The sequence below is a fragment of the Mixia osmundae genome (genome assembly GCF_000708205.1).
Source record: "Mixia osmundae IAM 14324 unplaced genomic scaffold scaffold_2, whole genome shotgun sequence".
In the NCBI taxonomy this organism is placed as follows: domain Eukaryota; kingdom Fungi; phylum Basidiomycota; class Mixiomycetes; order Mixiales; family Mixiaceae; genus Mixia; species Mixia osmundae.
Genome location: NW_014575562.1, coordinates 1,059,944 through 1,073,245, shown reverse-complemented (window position 1 = coordinate 1,073,245; position 13,302 = coordinate 1,059,944). Strand labels below are relative to the sequence as shown.

Genomic DNA, 13,302 nt, shown 5'->3' with positions numbered 1-13,302 from the left:
GCCCGAGCCATCATCGCGCAGTCCACCGTATAGGTAGACGATGTCCTGCTGTTCGTGTTGCAGCGTCGTCGTAGCTGGCCGTATCCTACGCGAGGGCTGCAACCCATCGGCGAATGAGGCAATGGAAATATCAGAGGCGCCCTGTGAGAGCGCTGTGGGTGCTGAGAAGCTGATAATCCTGCTCGAGTCGTTGCCGGTCGGTAGCGCTGCCGCTGCATCATCCCCGCCAAAAAGGAGCGCATTGCCCGAGGAGGGCAGGTTAGCGAGTGAAGCATAGGACAAGTCATCCCATGTGTTTGTGGAATCAGAGGGCGTATAGACCTGCCATGGCGCATTCGATAGATCGAAGGTGTCGGAAAGATCGAGTGCAAGGAGATCGGCTGTATTCTTGCCGCCTGTCAAGCCAGCGCTACCGCTGCCGGATCTGCCGCCGTATACCAGCAGATATGAACCGATCAGCGTTGTGGCTTGCCCCCATCTACATCTTGGTCATCAGTACAATGCTGCTAACCATGAAATCTAGCTTGCCTGGCGTGCATAGTAGCATCGTCTTGCCAGTCTGGCGCAGCTTGAGCCACGGCAACAAAGAGGACGACGGTCAATAGGTGGCATAGCGACAAGCTCCTCTCTTTCATGACAGCATCGAATGCAAGCACAAGTGTCACTTGCACGAGCTCTTGAGATCTCGCTTGCCTATGCAAGAGGCTCGAGCGCCTCGCATCGCTTGCGGCGGTGGTTTTACTTTCGGTCGCGCGTTCAGAGCACGTGACCAAGGTCAATCCAAACTGTAGGCTCGTCGAGGCGGAATGCACTGACTGTCTGCAATGGTGCGCGATGTGAGCAGAGGCGTTGCGCTGCCTCCAGCTCGGTCGGCAGCTAATAAGACACGTGCAAAGCCAGCAAGAAGGATCCTGAGCGACTCTGAAGACGAAGCATCTGACGAGCAGCAAGCTAGCGTAGCGTCGACTAGCGGGAGTGACAGCTACGGCGAGGCCTCTCCTAGGCTTTCAAAACCGTCGAAGAGCGTGTCAGCAGTCGTCAAGGGCAAGAGGCCTGCGCAAGCAGCCCTGGGAAAACGCGCACCCCTAGAGCCAGTCTCACTCAACCGTCCTCCTTCGCGACTGGAGACTGCTACACGACTGCCATCGATTAGCGTGTCACATACGAACGGAAATGTTTCCTCCCCGCAAGGTGTAGCCAAAGGCAAGAAACGTCTTAGCGGCAGACCGTCCTTATCGGCCCAAAGACGCGTCTCGACTGCCGCAGGATCCAGTCAAGCAGATCCGACAGAAGCCTCTACGTCTCAAGTGGGTTCCCCGTCCGGATCGTCGGCGGCAATTGGCATGGGTCAAGCTCCCGTGCATCGCGTAGGCGCACTCGCAGCCGCCGCCGCCCGGCGCGTGGCCTCGAATGTGGGATCAGCAGACACAGGACCGCCACTGCCGTCGATCAGTGTCGAGGTCATGAACACGAACTATGAAGAATGGATGAAGCTTGCTACCGATAATGTACGTCTGTATCCGCAAGCACGTATGTGATGCTGACATCGAGTGGCGGTAGAAAATCAATTCGAGCAATACATGGGCATTTGCACTTATTGACTACTTTCATGACATGTCGCTCCTGCGCAATGGACCTGGCGATTCGTCTATCAATTTTCAGAAAGCAAGCTGCACACTCGAGGGTTGCATAAAGATCTGGACTTCTCGTGTCGATTCCGTCGCGACAGAGACGGGCAAGCTGCTGTCTGGTTTGGCAGATGACGCCTCGCCTTCATCGCTCGCCGACCAGGATGACGAAGCAGAAGAAGGCGACGATCAGGAAGGCGAGGGTACGAACAGGCGGCGAAAGCGAGCCAAACGAATAGCGCCTACGCTCGCAGATTCATATGACAAGCTCAAAGTCAAAAGCTTCGATCTCGAGTTTACAGTCGATCCACTGTTCAAGAAGACGAGTGCAGACTTTGACGAAGGGGGCGCAGCCGGCATACTCATGAACCACCTGGGCTGCGATGAGAAGTTGCGCGTTGTGTTCGACTCGGGCGACGCTGCTGTCGATGATCAAGAGCAGGACGAGTCTAGTGAGGCGGCAGGGAAGCCTCACGCCGAGCCAAGCCTTCAGCTGGACTTGACAGACCTCTTCAGCCTGCTGCCTCCCGATCTGACAGATCAGGGCGAATTTGCCGGGATGAGCATTTGTCCGAGCATGGCTGCCTTCAAATTCTCGGCAGACGATTCGCTTTTCGACTTGTCTGCGCTCAAGACCGCACTGGGTGCTAACCCTTCTGATGCTTTACAAAGCATGGCAGCCGATTTGACTAGCGAGCGAGGTGCCTCCCTGGGACCGACCATGGACTTCTTCGACGATTATGATGGCGGCGGCGGGGGCATGAGCGGGCCAGAAGGTGGCGCGGATGAGAACGATGACGGTGCCCACACTTCTCGAGCCAATTCTCAAGGACCGCTAGAAGCCTTTGATCCTCGTACTGCGCCCAACGAGCGCCAGGTCATGCTGGCCATGAACGAGCGCCAAGGCAACAACGGCGACGAGATGTTCGACTACTTTGACCATGCCTTTGCGAAGAACTGGGCTGGGCCCGAGCATTGGAAGATGCGGAGAGCTCCTCCGCCCAAGAGGGTTGTGATAGCAGACGGCGAAGCGAAGACTAAGAAGGACAAGGCGAGCTCTTTGATCGATTTCTTCAGCCCAGCTCCAATCGCATCGAAGAAGCTTTTCGAGACATCCTCTGCGTCCACGACTTTGCCAGCAACACGTCGCAAGTCGAAGAAGACAGCCGCTCGGTCGCGCGATGATCACACGCTCCCAGACGACATGCAATTCAATTCACGCCAGCTGCTGAGGCTATTCCTGAAGCCAAGAGCGGAAGTGACAATGCGGCGGCATGGCTCGCGCATTGCTACCGTTGTCACTGCTGCGCAGAAGGATACTGAAGAGATCGATTCGGATTATTGGGCAAAACAGGCGAGCCTTAACAATGCAGCGCAAGTCGGAGACGACTTTGATGATGCTGATCAGGGTACGCTCTGTCATGAACAAAGGAACGCAGCTGATTGGTGATTGCAGGCATGCCCGCTTTGCCCTTTGAATCCCAATTCTTCCACGAGCCAGGCTACGAACCCGACGAATTTGATGATCTACCGATGGGCATGGGCGACGGCGCAGAAGGCGAGATCGGCGCGGACGCGAGCATCAAGGAGCAAGGCGGTGACGACCTACTGGCAGCGACGCAACATGAAGTCAAGCGTGTCAGACCGGAATTCGTTGAGTATAGCAAAAAGGCAAAGCGAGTTGACGTCAAGAAGCTCAAGGAGAATATCTGGAAAGAGCTCAACATCTTGCCTCCGCTCGAAGCTGCCCCTGTCGGTACTGTTCAGCCGGCGCGAACATTCGACAATGTCATCACTGGCTTGCGAAAGACATATCCAAAGGACAAGATGGAAGAGATCAGCACGAGCTTTTGCTTCATTTGTCTCTTGCATCTCGCCAACGAGAACGGCCTCAACATCACGAGCGTCAAGGATGATGATGATGATGAGCAGCTGGATGACTTTGCCGGCAATCCCGACCCAACGGATGCCATCATTGGAGGTCTTCAGAGCTTGCGCATCTCATCGCAAGTGTGAATGCATTGTTCGTTGAGCCTACCGGTCTCCGACCCGCCGCATCTGGGTTGGACTGTACGCGCATTGGACTCTTTCGCAACTTTGTATGACTGCCGGACGATGAGCGAAAGACAATGGTATCGGATGTGCTTACACGCTCGTGGGTAAACTTGCGTACAGATTGCCGGGTAATTCGGTCGACCGCCACATCTGACTGTCATCGTGCAGCCTTGGTCCTGGATTCGGTCTGTTTGAGCTCAGCGAGCTTTCTGTTACTTGGCAATAGCGAGCTCACGCTCCGACCAGCTCGCAATTACGCGCTGTTCGAACTGGACTTCGCAGCATGTATGGAACGCCGTCGCTGCGAGTCTCCATTAGCCGATAACGCGGATCAAAGATCGACCTACGGTCCATGTCGGGAAACGAGGTGGGCACGACAGACATGTAGATAGCAACAAAGTAGTCATCTGTACCGGGCTGTATATTGGGGAAAGCGTAAGGCAAGCAGATGAACGGTTCTGGTTTCTGTTGGGCGTACTTTGGTCCCCTTGTGTCAGATGATGAGCTACGAGACCCAACAGCAGCTCACGATGTACGGATTACATTTGAAGCCTGTCTCTGTGCTTCCGGGAGACAAGGTGATAAGCTTGATGCGCAGGACAGGTGTCTCTACGGAGTGGCGCGTCGTAGAGCTTGCAGAGGGCGGACACCAGCCTGTGCCGTACATCGAAGGCGTGTAACTCCGCTCAATTGGCTGAGTGGGCCATGATCGGGCAAGCAATGTCGCACAGAAAAGCAGGAGGGCTTGGGCAAACATGAATCTGAGAGGAGACTGCGTCGTCAAGTTGACATGAGGAGGTCGTGCGGCAAGGAGAGTGGCTCCTGATCAGATTGATGGTTACTGTCCTCTCGTTCGTTTCCTTGATCGCCTTGCACGATGCGATTCGTGCTCTGCCTGCTGGTGCTGGCCTGTCTGTGCTTGCAGGGCAGGCTTGCCGAATATGTGACGTTGGAGCAAGCGAGAGGGCTGAGCGAGACTGCGGATACGGCAGAGTATAGGGCTGCGTTTGCGCATGTAGCAGACCATATCGAGCGACAAGCAGACGTCATGCCGAACGAGGGCAGGCCAGGATCAGCCTGGGTGCAATTTTACCAGCTCAAGTGTGAGTCTTGGCAAGCGGCGGCTGATTGAACGAACGCTGATCGCAATGCAGTCGATTATGATGTCGGAGCAGTGTGACCATCCTGCTGTGACCGGGTTGACACGCCGAGCAGTGCTATTGCATCGACGACATGGACTTTAGCATCTCTCACAGGCACCCGGGCAGCCTGCTGATCACACTCGTCAGTCTTTGATATGTCAGCCCCACTGGTCTGCTAATCTCGGAGCAGGCCTATGCCGGCCACCTACTCAGCGTCAAGGTCGCCAACAAGTTCTTGGTCCACCGGCTGAGCATTCTTCAGAACACGGGTGACGCGGTGACTGTCTCGTTGACGAACATCGAGCGACCTACGGATCCGGGCTGGGTTGATTGCTGCTCACATATCCAAAGATGGCAGTGCGTCGCTGATGCTCATCCTGTCGCATGTCGCTGACGTCAGAGGGGGCCGGGGTTCAGCATCAAGTTTGAGGCGTGGTATGGTGCGTCCCTGATCAGTTTTGTGTGTAGACCGACAAGCTGAAAACAGATCCTGAACAGATAGCGCGACGATGGTGACGGAGTACTCGGCACTCTACTGCTATCCGAGCGAGGCGAGCTTCTACATGAACACTTGCACTCGAAAGATATTGCGAGAGATCATGCCGGAGACGGTCACACAGTGCTCGTGTCCTCTCAACGAAGTCGTCAACCCTGCCGCGGGTGCATACGGTGCCAAGATTGGCTGGAAAGGATACGAGTTTCGGTCGAGTCCGGACTCGACGAGCTCGCTCAGGGTTCGTGGAGTGCCTATGGAAGAGATTGCGTCTCTGGCATGATGATTCACGTGACATATGCATATACGAGGACGCTTGGCTGATGTGGCCGGTCACATGATGGTGAGCAAGACTCGTGCCATTTTGAGGATTCGAAAGAGTGGACAGGCGGACGCCATGCCGCTCGACATCGTTGACATGTTGACACCTGTCAAAGCTTTCAGAGACGCGCGCATTCCGTTCAGCGAACGCAGAGTTCCCCTGGCATGAAGACATGATCGGCAGACATGACGAACGATGACGCGCAGAGGGCTCTTCAAGCGACGATCAGGGCCGTACCGCCATCGAGCCAAGAGAAGCCCGCGCTGCTCGATGTCGAACTGACGGCGTTTGACGCGGTCCATGTGGTCTCAGTCGAGCTGACGGTCGATGGCGTGCCTCAAGAGCGCCTCAGACCTCTTCAGAAGACGCATCCGAGCGATCTGAGTGACGGCGACGTGCTCGGACTATGCTATCTTCTCGATGTTGGCCCGACGACGATATTCGAGATGGACGAGCTCGCGGAGCAGCCCAAGCAAAGCGAACCTTTGCTCTCTGGTGTCGGGATGACCAGGTCACTCAGTCGGCTGTCTGCCATAAGCCAACATCGTCCGACCGAACGGCTATATACCGTGCGGCTGAGCATCAAATGGAGACGAAAATCGGAGGAACAACCCAAAAGCGGCGACTGGGTCTGGCGCATACCTGCGCCCGAGCGACCAGATGCACCAGACAAAGACCTCATCCTGACCGTATCGCTCGTACCTCTGGCAGATTCGGTCGAGATGGATGAGCAAGTCAGTCTGCCAATTCCGGAACACATTGGGCTACTCGACATCTTTCTCATCGAGCTCTTTGTCGTCAACCGCACGCAACACACCTGCGATCTCATATTCGACTTTACAGAGCCGGTCGGCGATGCTCAAGAATCAGATGAGAGCGATACCACGGCTATCGTGCCACTGGAGAATCGGGTCAAGCTTGGCCCTCTTGCGCCTGGAACGTGCCAGTCTGTGCGTGTACGGTGGCTTGCAGTATCACCGGGCAGACATGCTCTGCGCTATCTGCGAGTGATTAGCAGCTCTGGCGCGACGACAGAGCTGAGAGATCTGCTACACGTCACTGTCAAAGGCCAGCCTGCGCGAACGGTCTAGCTCCTTGCTTGAGCTGTTGTCCCAATGTGCGACAATGCATATGCTCTGTTGTTGTACCAGTACAGGAACGCGCTGCGTAGACGAACTATACCAAGCCTACGTGTCCATCTACCTTGCAGCTTGCAGCGAGCAACGCTAGCGACGCGCCGCAAGTACTTCAAGTCAGCGAAACCGTGACGGCGAGCGAGAGAGATGGTCCGTCGATTGGTATCGAACAATCTTCATCACTGAGCGTACGGACTTGCGTGCAGGTGCCAGGACCGAACAATGCGGGCGACAGTGCTTCTGTCCAGGTGGAAACGCACCACGAGGATATGATCGTTCGTTGTCTCGCCCTTGACCTTTTTCGATTCTACAGCTCATACGAGTCACTCGCAGCACGATGCGCAGCTCGACTTCCATGGCAAGCGGCTAGCGACTGCTTCTAGCGACCGCACAGTCAAAGTCTTTGACGTCACGCCCAACGGCCAGTACGCACTCGTCGACACGCTCAGAGGGTCAGCTTTGTCCCCGTACGAATGTGGCAGGCTAGGCTGAAGAACAGAATGCATGCAGGCACGACGGGCCGGTATGGCAGATTGCATGGGCACACCCCAAGTTTGGCGGCATCCTTGCCTCTGCTTCGTATGACGGCAAAGTGTTTGTCTGGCGAGAATCACCGGCACCGTCACAACCGGCTCAGTCTGCGCAAGGCTATGGCTATCAAGCCGGACCATACGGTCATCAGGCGCAAGCCGGTCTCGGAAGTTGGTCAAAGATCAAGGAGCACACGCTGCATAATGCCTCGGGTAAGTTCAGGAGCTTCACGTATCTTGCGATTTGCTCATGCTTGTTACACGAACGTCAGTCAACTCGATCAGCTGGGCACCGCACGAGCTCGGACCGATACTCGCTTGCGCTTCGAGCGATGGTAAAGTCAGCGTGCTCACGTTCAACAGTCAGTCTCCCACCCTGTCGCGCCCTCGTTACGAGCTAACAAGCACGCAGACGATGGGACATGGGACGCGTCGCTCTTTGTCGCCCATCTGATAGGCTGCAATGCTGTCTCTTGGGCACCTGCTACTATGCCTGGCTCGCTCATCCAGCCCCAATCCGCCGCGCTCGCACCGCAAGCGCAGAACGGTCAGGCTGGGCCAGGCGGGGTGAGCAGCGTTCGTCGATTCGCAAGCGGCGGATGTGACGGCTTTGTCAAGATCTGGGGATGGAGGTTTGCCAAAGTCATCCGCTCGTTGCGAACGAGCTGATCGTACGGCCGGCCAGAGACGACACAAAGACTTGGGCAGAAGAAGAAGTTTTAGAAGGACACACAGATTGGGTTCGCGATGTCGCATGGGCACCCAATATCGGGATGCCGAAAAGCTATCTCGCCAGCGCAGGACAGGTCAGCTTTGATCCTCATCAAGATCTCAACGTGCTAATCCTCGAGTCACGACAGGACAAGCAAGTCTTTATCCATATTCAAGACCGACCCGGTGCGCCATGGACGCGAACGCAGCTCGATCCTAGCACAGCGGCTGGCGCGACATCCACGATACCCGGTCAATTTGCAGAGTGAGCTGCAATGCGGTCTGTGCTTCAAAAAACAGGTAGCTGATGAATTCGCGCAGTGTGGTCTGGAGAGTCAGCTGGAGCATAGCCGGACAGGTCCTGGCAGTGTCGGGCGGGGATGGCGTGGTCACGCTCTGGAAGGAGAGTCTCAAAGGCTCATGGGAGTGTGTCAGTGATGTCAAAGCATGAGCCTAACGAGACTATTTGTTTGTGACGCGAACACGCGAGCCGAGGAAGCGTCACGATGCCGGCGATGTCAAAATGATATTTGACATTGTCCGACTTTGCTCTTGACCGTCAAATTGCCGCTCCAGCGCTCATCGCATCGTGCGATCATTGGCAGACATGAGCACACACCCGATCATGGGCTCCGGTGAAGCTGGTGATGATCCATCGGTCGCACTTGCGCGAGATTCGGCCGGATTGCCCAGCACTTATCTCGTCGCCCTGACTGCTACAGCCGTCTCTGATCAGGAGCCGGTCACGAGTACATCCGAGGCCAGACGCGAGAGCTCACCGAGCAGGCAGGACAATTCTGCAGATTCTCAGAGAGCCAACACGAACTCCGAGATCGAATCGATTGCCGAGCCCTCCGAGGCAACGAGACTGCTCGAACGCTTGCCATACTTTTCCAGGGTATGGCCTCGAGCAAACGAAGCTCATACGAGAAAGGAGGATCCGATCGATATAGAGGCATGGCTCGAAGAGGAGCAGGCCATTGCAGAGACGATGCAATATAAGACACAAGGGCTGCCCATCTGCTTTGAGGATCTATCTGTCTATGGCAGGGGCACAGGAGAGCGATTGAGCGATACTCTCGGCTCAAAATTGTGGCCCTTCACGCCCTCCTCATTTCGATATTGGATGCGACGACTACGCGGTCAGCGGTTAGCAGAGCGATGCATCTTGCACAATCTCACCGGCGTCGTCGAACGAGTGAGCCGAATCTGCCCCAGTTTGGTCATCAAGTAGACTGACGTGGACCAGAGCGAGATGCTGCTCATCCTCGGTAGACCGGGCACGGGCGTCACGACTGCTCTGCGCAATCTCGCGGGTGACCAGGAAGGCTTCTCCCGCATCTCGGGCAAGCTTCATTTTGGTGCTTTCGATCGTGCCAGCGACCGTATTGATCAGGCAATCCTGAGCGAGCTGTGCTTCTTACCCGAATCTGACCAACACTTTGCTTCCCTCACAGCGGGAACGACGATAGACACTGCTCTGCGGTGTCGCACGCCACGCGATATACAGAAGTGTCGCGATGTCGGTTCGGCAGCAGAGTGGCGCCTGAGGCAATCTCGCGCGATACTGTCAGCGCTCGCCATCGAACATGCGCGCAATACACGCGTAGGTAACGAGTACCTGGTCGGTCTATCGGGCGGCGAACGAAAGAGATTGAGTATCGCAGAGATTCTGGCGGCGCGGCCCTCTGTTCTTGCGCTCGATAATGCCACATCAGGCCTAGACTCGTCTACTGCGCTTAATGTGGTCAAGCTGCTCAGACTGATGAATCAGCGCTTGCGCCGAACGACCTCTGCCGGTCTACGGCAAGTCAGCGATTCCGTCTTTGACCAATTCGACAAACTCCTCGTCCTCGCGCCTGGCGGCGAGCAAGCCTATTTTGGCCCAGCACAGGATGCTTGGGGTTACTTTGAATCCATCGGCTTTGAGCCGATACCAGGTCAGACGAAAGCGGACTTTATACTCGCGTGTACAGACACATATGCTCGCAACATACGGTCTGGGCAAGAGAGCAGCGCGCCAAGGACAGGCCTAGCAATGGCCGAAACTTTCAGGCGAAGCGAGCAACACCAGCAATGTCTGAATGGGCTCTGCCAATATCGCGACACACATCGGCCAGGCACAGAGAACAGCTGGCTCACCGGCGTGCATAACGAGAAGGACCGCATGCTCAAACCAAGCTCCGCGCTCACTATCGCCTTTACGAGTCAACTCGCTGTTCTGACGAGACGGCAATATGCGCTCATACGATCTGATCTCGGACCCTACGTGACAAAGACAGGTGTCAACATCCTTCTGTCGGTAATCGTCGGGACTCTCTTCAAGGACCTGCCACGGACATCTGATGGCGCCTTTACCAGAGGCTCTATACTGCTCTTGTCTATCTTGTTCAATGGCTATCTGCAGCTCGCTGAGTTGAGCAACGCTCTCGTCGGACGGCCGATAGTCAAGCGACAGAGGCAATATGGCTTCTACCAGGCATCGGCGCTGTCCCTCGCGCGGACCGTGGGCGATCTACCGCTCATTGCGCTGCAATCGTTCCTTTTCGGTACAATCACCTACGTGCTTGCAGGCCTCCAGCGCACGTGGTCACATTATCTAATCTTTTTGCTATTTGTCTACGCCACAGCCCTCAATTTGACGACAGTCTTCCGACTGTTTGCGGCCTTCAGTCCAAGTTTCGATGAGGCGATGCGCTATTGCGGCATCTTTCTCAACCTTGCCGTCGTCTACGCAGGCTATTTTATACCCATGCGCTCGATGAGGCCTTGGCTGAAATGGCTTCACTACATTGATCCGATTCACTATGCCTACGAGAGCGTTCTTGTCAACGAGCTGTCAGATCTGGAACTGACATGTTCGCCCGCGGACACCGTGCCATATGGCCCGAGCTATAACGACAGTCGCTATCAGACTTGTGCGCTCGTTGGTTCAGAGCCTGGACAACTCACCTTGCAAGGCGCGCGTTACCTCGACATGTCGTTTGGCTATCGTTATGAGCATCTTTGGCGCAATCTCGCTCTCATTCTCGTGCTAGCCGTCATCTGCCTTGTTGCCGGCACAGTAGCGACCGAATTCCTACATTTTGCGCCTGCTGGTTCAGTGACACTGTTTGCTCGGACGCCAGCAGCGGTCGCAAGATTACAAGATGAAGACAAGGCAAAGGACAAGGACGAAGAAGATCAGATGCATGTGCCAGGGCACATCGAGCGACCACTAATGGGAAATGGCGGCTCGACGTCCGCAACCTCGACGGACAGAGATTTGAGTTGGAGACATCTAGAGCTCTGGGTCGAGAGCTCGAAGCAGTGCCCGAAGCTTCTCGATGGTATAGATGGCCGACTGAAAAGCGGTCGACTAATGGCACTAATCGGTCCATCCGGCGCTGGCAAAACAACGCGTACGTCTGATCTTTGTGGAGCCAAAGACGATGCTCATCCTCACACAGTGCTCAACGCGCTTGCTGGCAGGAATGAGACGACGCACATCACCGGGACGATTGTGTATGGTCAGCAGTCGCCAGATGCTGCTTTCTATCGCGCAACTGGCTTTGTTGAGCAACTCGATACTCATGGCTAGTCAAATGTGCTCCATTCTATTTGAATGCTGATATCGATAGACGCAGATCCCACGGCTACTGTTCGTGAGTCGTTGGAATTCTCAGCACTTTTGAGACAACCGGCAAGCAAGTCAGAGCAAGAGAAGCTTGTGTCTGTCGAAGAGGCGCTCGATCTGCTTGAGCTGCGTGATTTGGAAGACGCAATGGTTGGCACGACCTCAGCCGGCCTATCGCTCGAAGCTCGCAAAAGGCTGGCTATCGCTGTCGAATTGGTCGCGCAACCAGGCGTGCTCTTCCTGGATGAGCCTACGAGCGGCCTAGACGCACAATCAGCAGTCCATATCGTCGACCTTATGCGCAGACTCAGCCGTATCGGGCTTGCTGTGCTCGCCACGATTCATATGCCTTCTGCAGAGGTCTTTGAACTCTTCGATGACGTCTTGCTCCTTCAACGCGGCGGCAAGCAGGTCTTCACAGGCTCCAGAGAAGATGCGCTTGAGTGGTTTGACTGCCCAGCAAATGCCAACCCAGCAGAGTCGATTCTTGATGCCATCAGCAAGCCTCCGAGCGATCAGCAACGCACGCCATTAGCAGAGCGATGGCGTCAGTCTGAGAGTCTTCAAAAGCTGGATGCGTCGATACCGACCAAGGCCGATATACCCGGCAGCAACTCTTTAGATCAGCCTGATTGGCTTCAGCAAACAAAGCAGGTTCTCCGCCGCTATTCCCGGAATTTCTATCGCGACACGGCCTTCAGCTTCACGAAGCTCTTCACGGCTACAGCTGTTGGTTTCATCGTCGGCTTGTCTTTCTGGCGGCTGGGTAACACGATCGCAGACATGCAGAACTACATGTTCTCTGTCTTCCTCGTCCTCTTTATCCCGCCTGTCTTCATGAATCAAATGATCATGAAGATGGTGTCGCTGCGTGCACTTTGGTTAGCACGCGAGAAACCAGCTGGTACATACGGCCCGGCCGCCTTCTGCTTATCTCTGGCCCTTGCAGAAGTGCCTTACATGGTCGTCTCAGCAGTCGTCTTTTTCGCGGTTTGGTTCCTCATGGTGGGCATCGTGGCGACAGCAGCGCGGTTCTTCTACTGTCTAGCAATGCTGCTGCTCTTCTTCTTCTTCCAAGCCTACTTTGCAATGTGGATCACGGCATTAGCGCCAACTCTCGGCATGATCGCCAATCTACTGCCATTCTTCCTCGTATCGATGGAGGCATTCAACGGCTCGCTCATATCGTATGCCAGCATGCCGACATACTGGCGATGGATGTACTGGCTTTCGCCCTTTCAGTGGTATGTGAAAGGCATGCTCGCACAAATCCTCAGTGGTTTGCCCGTCGAATGCTCGGCCACGGAGCTTGTGAGCTTCTATCCACCGGCGGATCAGACGTGAGCTTCCGCTCTCCGTGCATCGATGTAACGCTAACGTATCCCAAAAGGTGTATTCAATACGCCGCCAATTTCTTAGAAACGCATCGCGGCTATCTCGAGAACCCGGATAGCACAGACATCTGCAAGTATTGCAAATTCGCAACAGGTGACGAGTTCCTGGCAAGCATCGCCGTCAAGCATTCAGATAATGCGCCGGCGATGCTCGTCTTCGCGCTCTACACGCTCCTCAACATCGGCCTCTTCTTTGCGATCTCATCTGGCAAGCTTTCGTTGAAGCCAGTCGTTCGTCACTTGCAGCTTTTGTACAACAAAGCAATCTAGACGTA

General features: G+C 55.4%; 5 protein-coding genes across 5 annotated transcripts; 4 read left to right on the top strand and 1 right to left on the bottom strand.

Annotated features, from left to right (window-relative positions):
* The first annotated feature begins 762 nt into the window (after nt 1-762).
* L969DRAFT_85440 (uncharacterized protein) lies at nt 763-3,982 on the top strand. The gene is made up of 4 exons (XM_014714731.1): nt 763-1,508; nt 1,561-3,037; nt 3,085-3,870; nt 3,919-3,982. The coding sequence occupies exons 1-3, from the start codon at nt 825-827 to the stop codon at nt 3,642-3,644; spliced, it is 2,721 nt and encodes a 906-aa protein (XP_014570217.1). The 5' UTR covers nt 763-824; the 3' UTR covers nt 3,645-3,870; nt 3,919-3,982.
* Nucleotides 3,896-4,350, bottom strand: L969DRAFT_92861 (uncharacterized protein; the record flags this gene model as incomplete). The annotated part of the gene is made up of 3 exons (XM_014714730.1): nt 3,896-3,984; nt 4,031-4,160; nt 4,213-4,350. 3 exons carry the CDS (start codon nt 4,348-4,350, stop codon nt 3,896-3,898), a joined length of 357 nt encoding a protein of 118 aa, XP_014570216.1.
* A 566-nt stretch (nt 4,351-4,916) lies between these two features.
* On the top strand, nt 4,917-5,601 carry L969DRAFT_92860 (uncharacterized protein; the record flags this gene model as incomplete). The annotated part of the gene is made up of 4 exons (XM_014714729.1): nt 4,917-4,967; nt 5,016-5,182; nt 5,243-5,265; nt 5,324-5,601. The coding sequence occupies 4 exons, from the start codon at nt 4,917-4,919 to the stop codon at nt 5,599-5,601; spliced, it is 519 nt and encodes a 172-aa protein (XP_014570215.1).
* A 224-nt stretch (nt 5,602-5,825) lies between these two features.
* L969DRAFT_15657 (uncharacterized protein) lies at nt 5,826-8,468 on the top strand (the record flags this gene model as incomplete). The annotated part of the gene is made up of 9 exons (XM_014714234.1): nt 5,826-6,590; nt 6,983-7,051; nt 7,110-7,228; nt 7,287-7,519; nt 7,579-7,668; nt 7,719-7,938; nt 7,992-8,112; nt 8,167-8,282; nt 8,339-8,468. 9 exons carry the CDS (start codon nt 5,826-5,828, stop codon nt 8,466-8,468), a joined length of 1,863 nt encoding a protein of 620 aa, XP_014569720.1.
* A 174-nt stretch (nt 8,469-8,642) lies between these two features.
* On the top strand, nt 8,643-13,297 carry L969DRAFT_92858 (uncharacterized protein; the record flags this gene model as incomplete). Its single annotated transcript, XM_014714728.1, has 5 exons — nt 8,643-9,215; nt 9,267-11,418; nt 11,467-11,592; nt 11,644-12,973; nt 13,024-13,297. The coding sequence occupies 5 exons, from the start codon at nt 8,643-8,645 to the stop codon at nt 13,295-13,297; spliced, it is 4,455 nt and encodes a 1,484-aa protein (XP_014570214.1).
* Nucleotides 13,298-13,302: the final 5 nt, after the last annotated feature.

Bases quoted from the DNA above. Each gene is read 5' to 3' on its own strand.
- L969DRAFT_85440 (XM_014714731.1), top strand. From the start codon at position 825: ATGGTGCGCGATGTGAGCAGAGGCGTTGCGCTGCCTCCAGCTCGGTCG. The intron at 1,509-1,560 runs GTACGTCTGTAT...GAGTGGCGGTAG, and splicing joins TGAAGCTTGCTACCGATAAT to AAAATCAATTCGAGCAATAC. The intron at 3,038-3,084 runs GTACGCTCTGTC...TGGTGATTGCAG, and splicing joins CTTTGATGATGCTGATCAGG to GCATGCCCGCTTTGCCCTTT.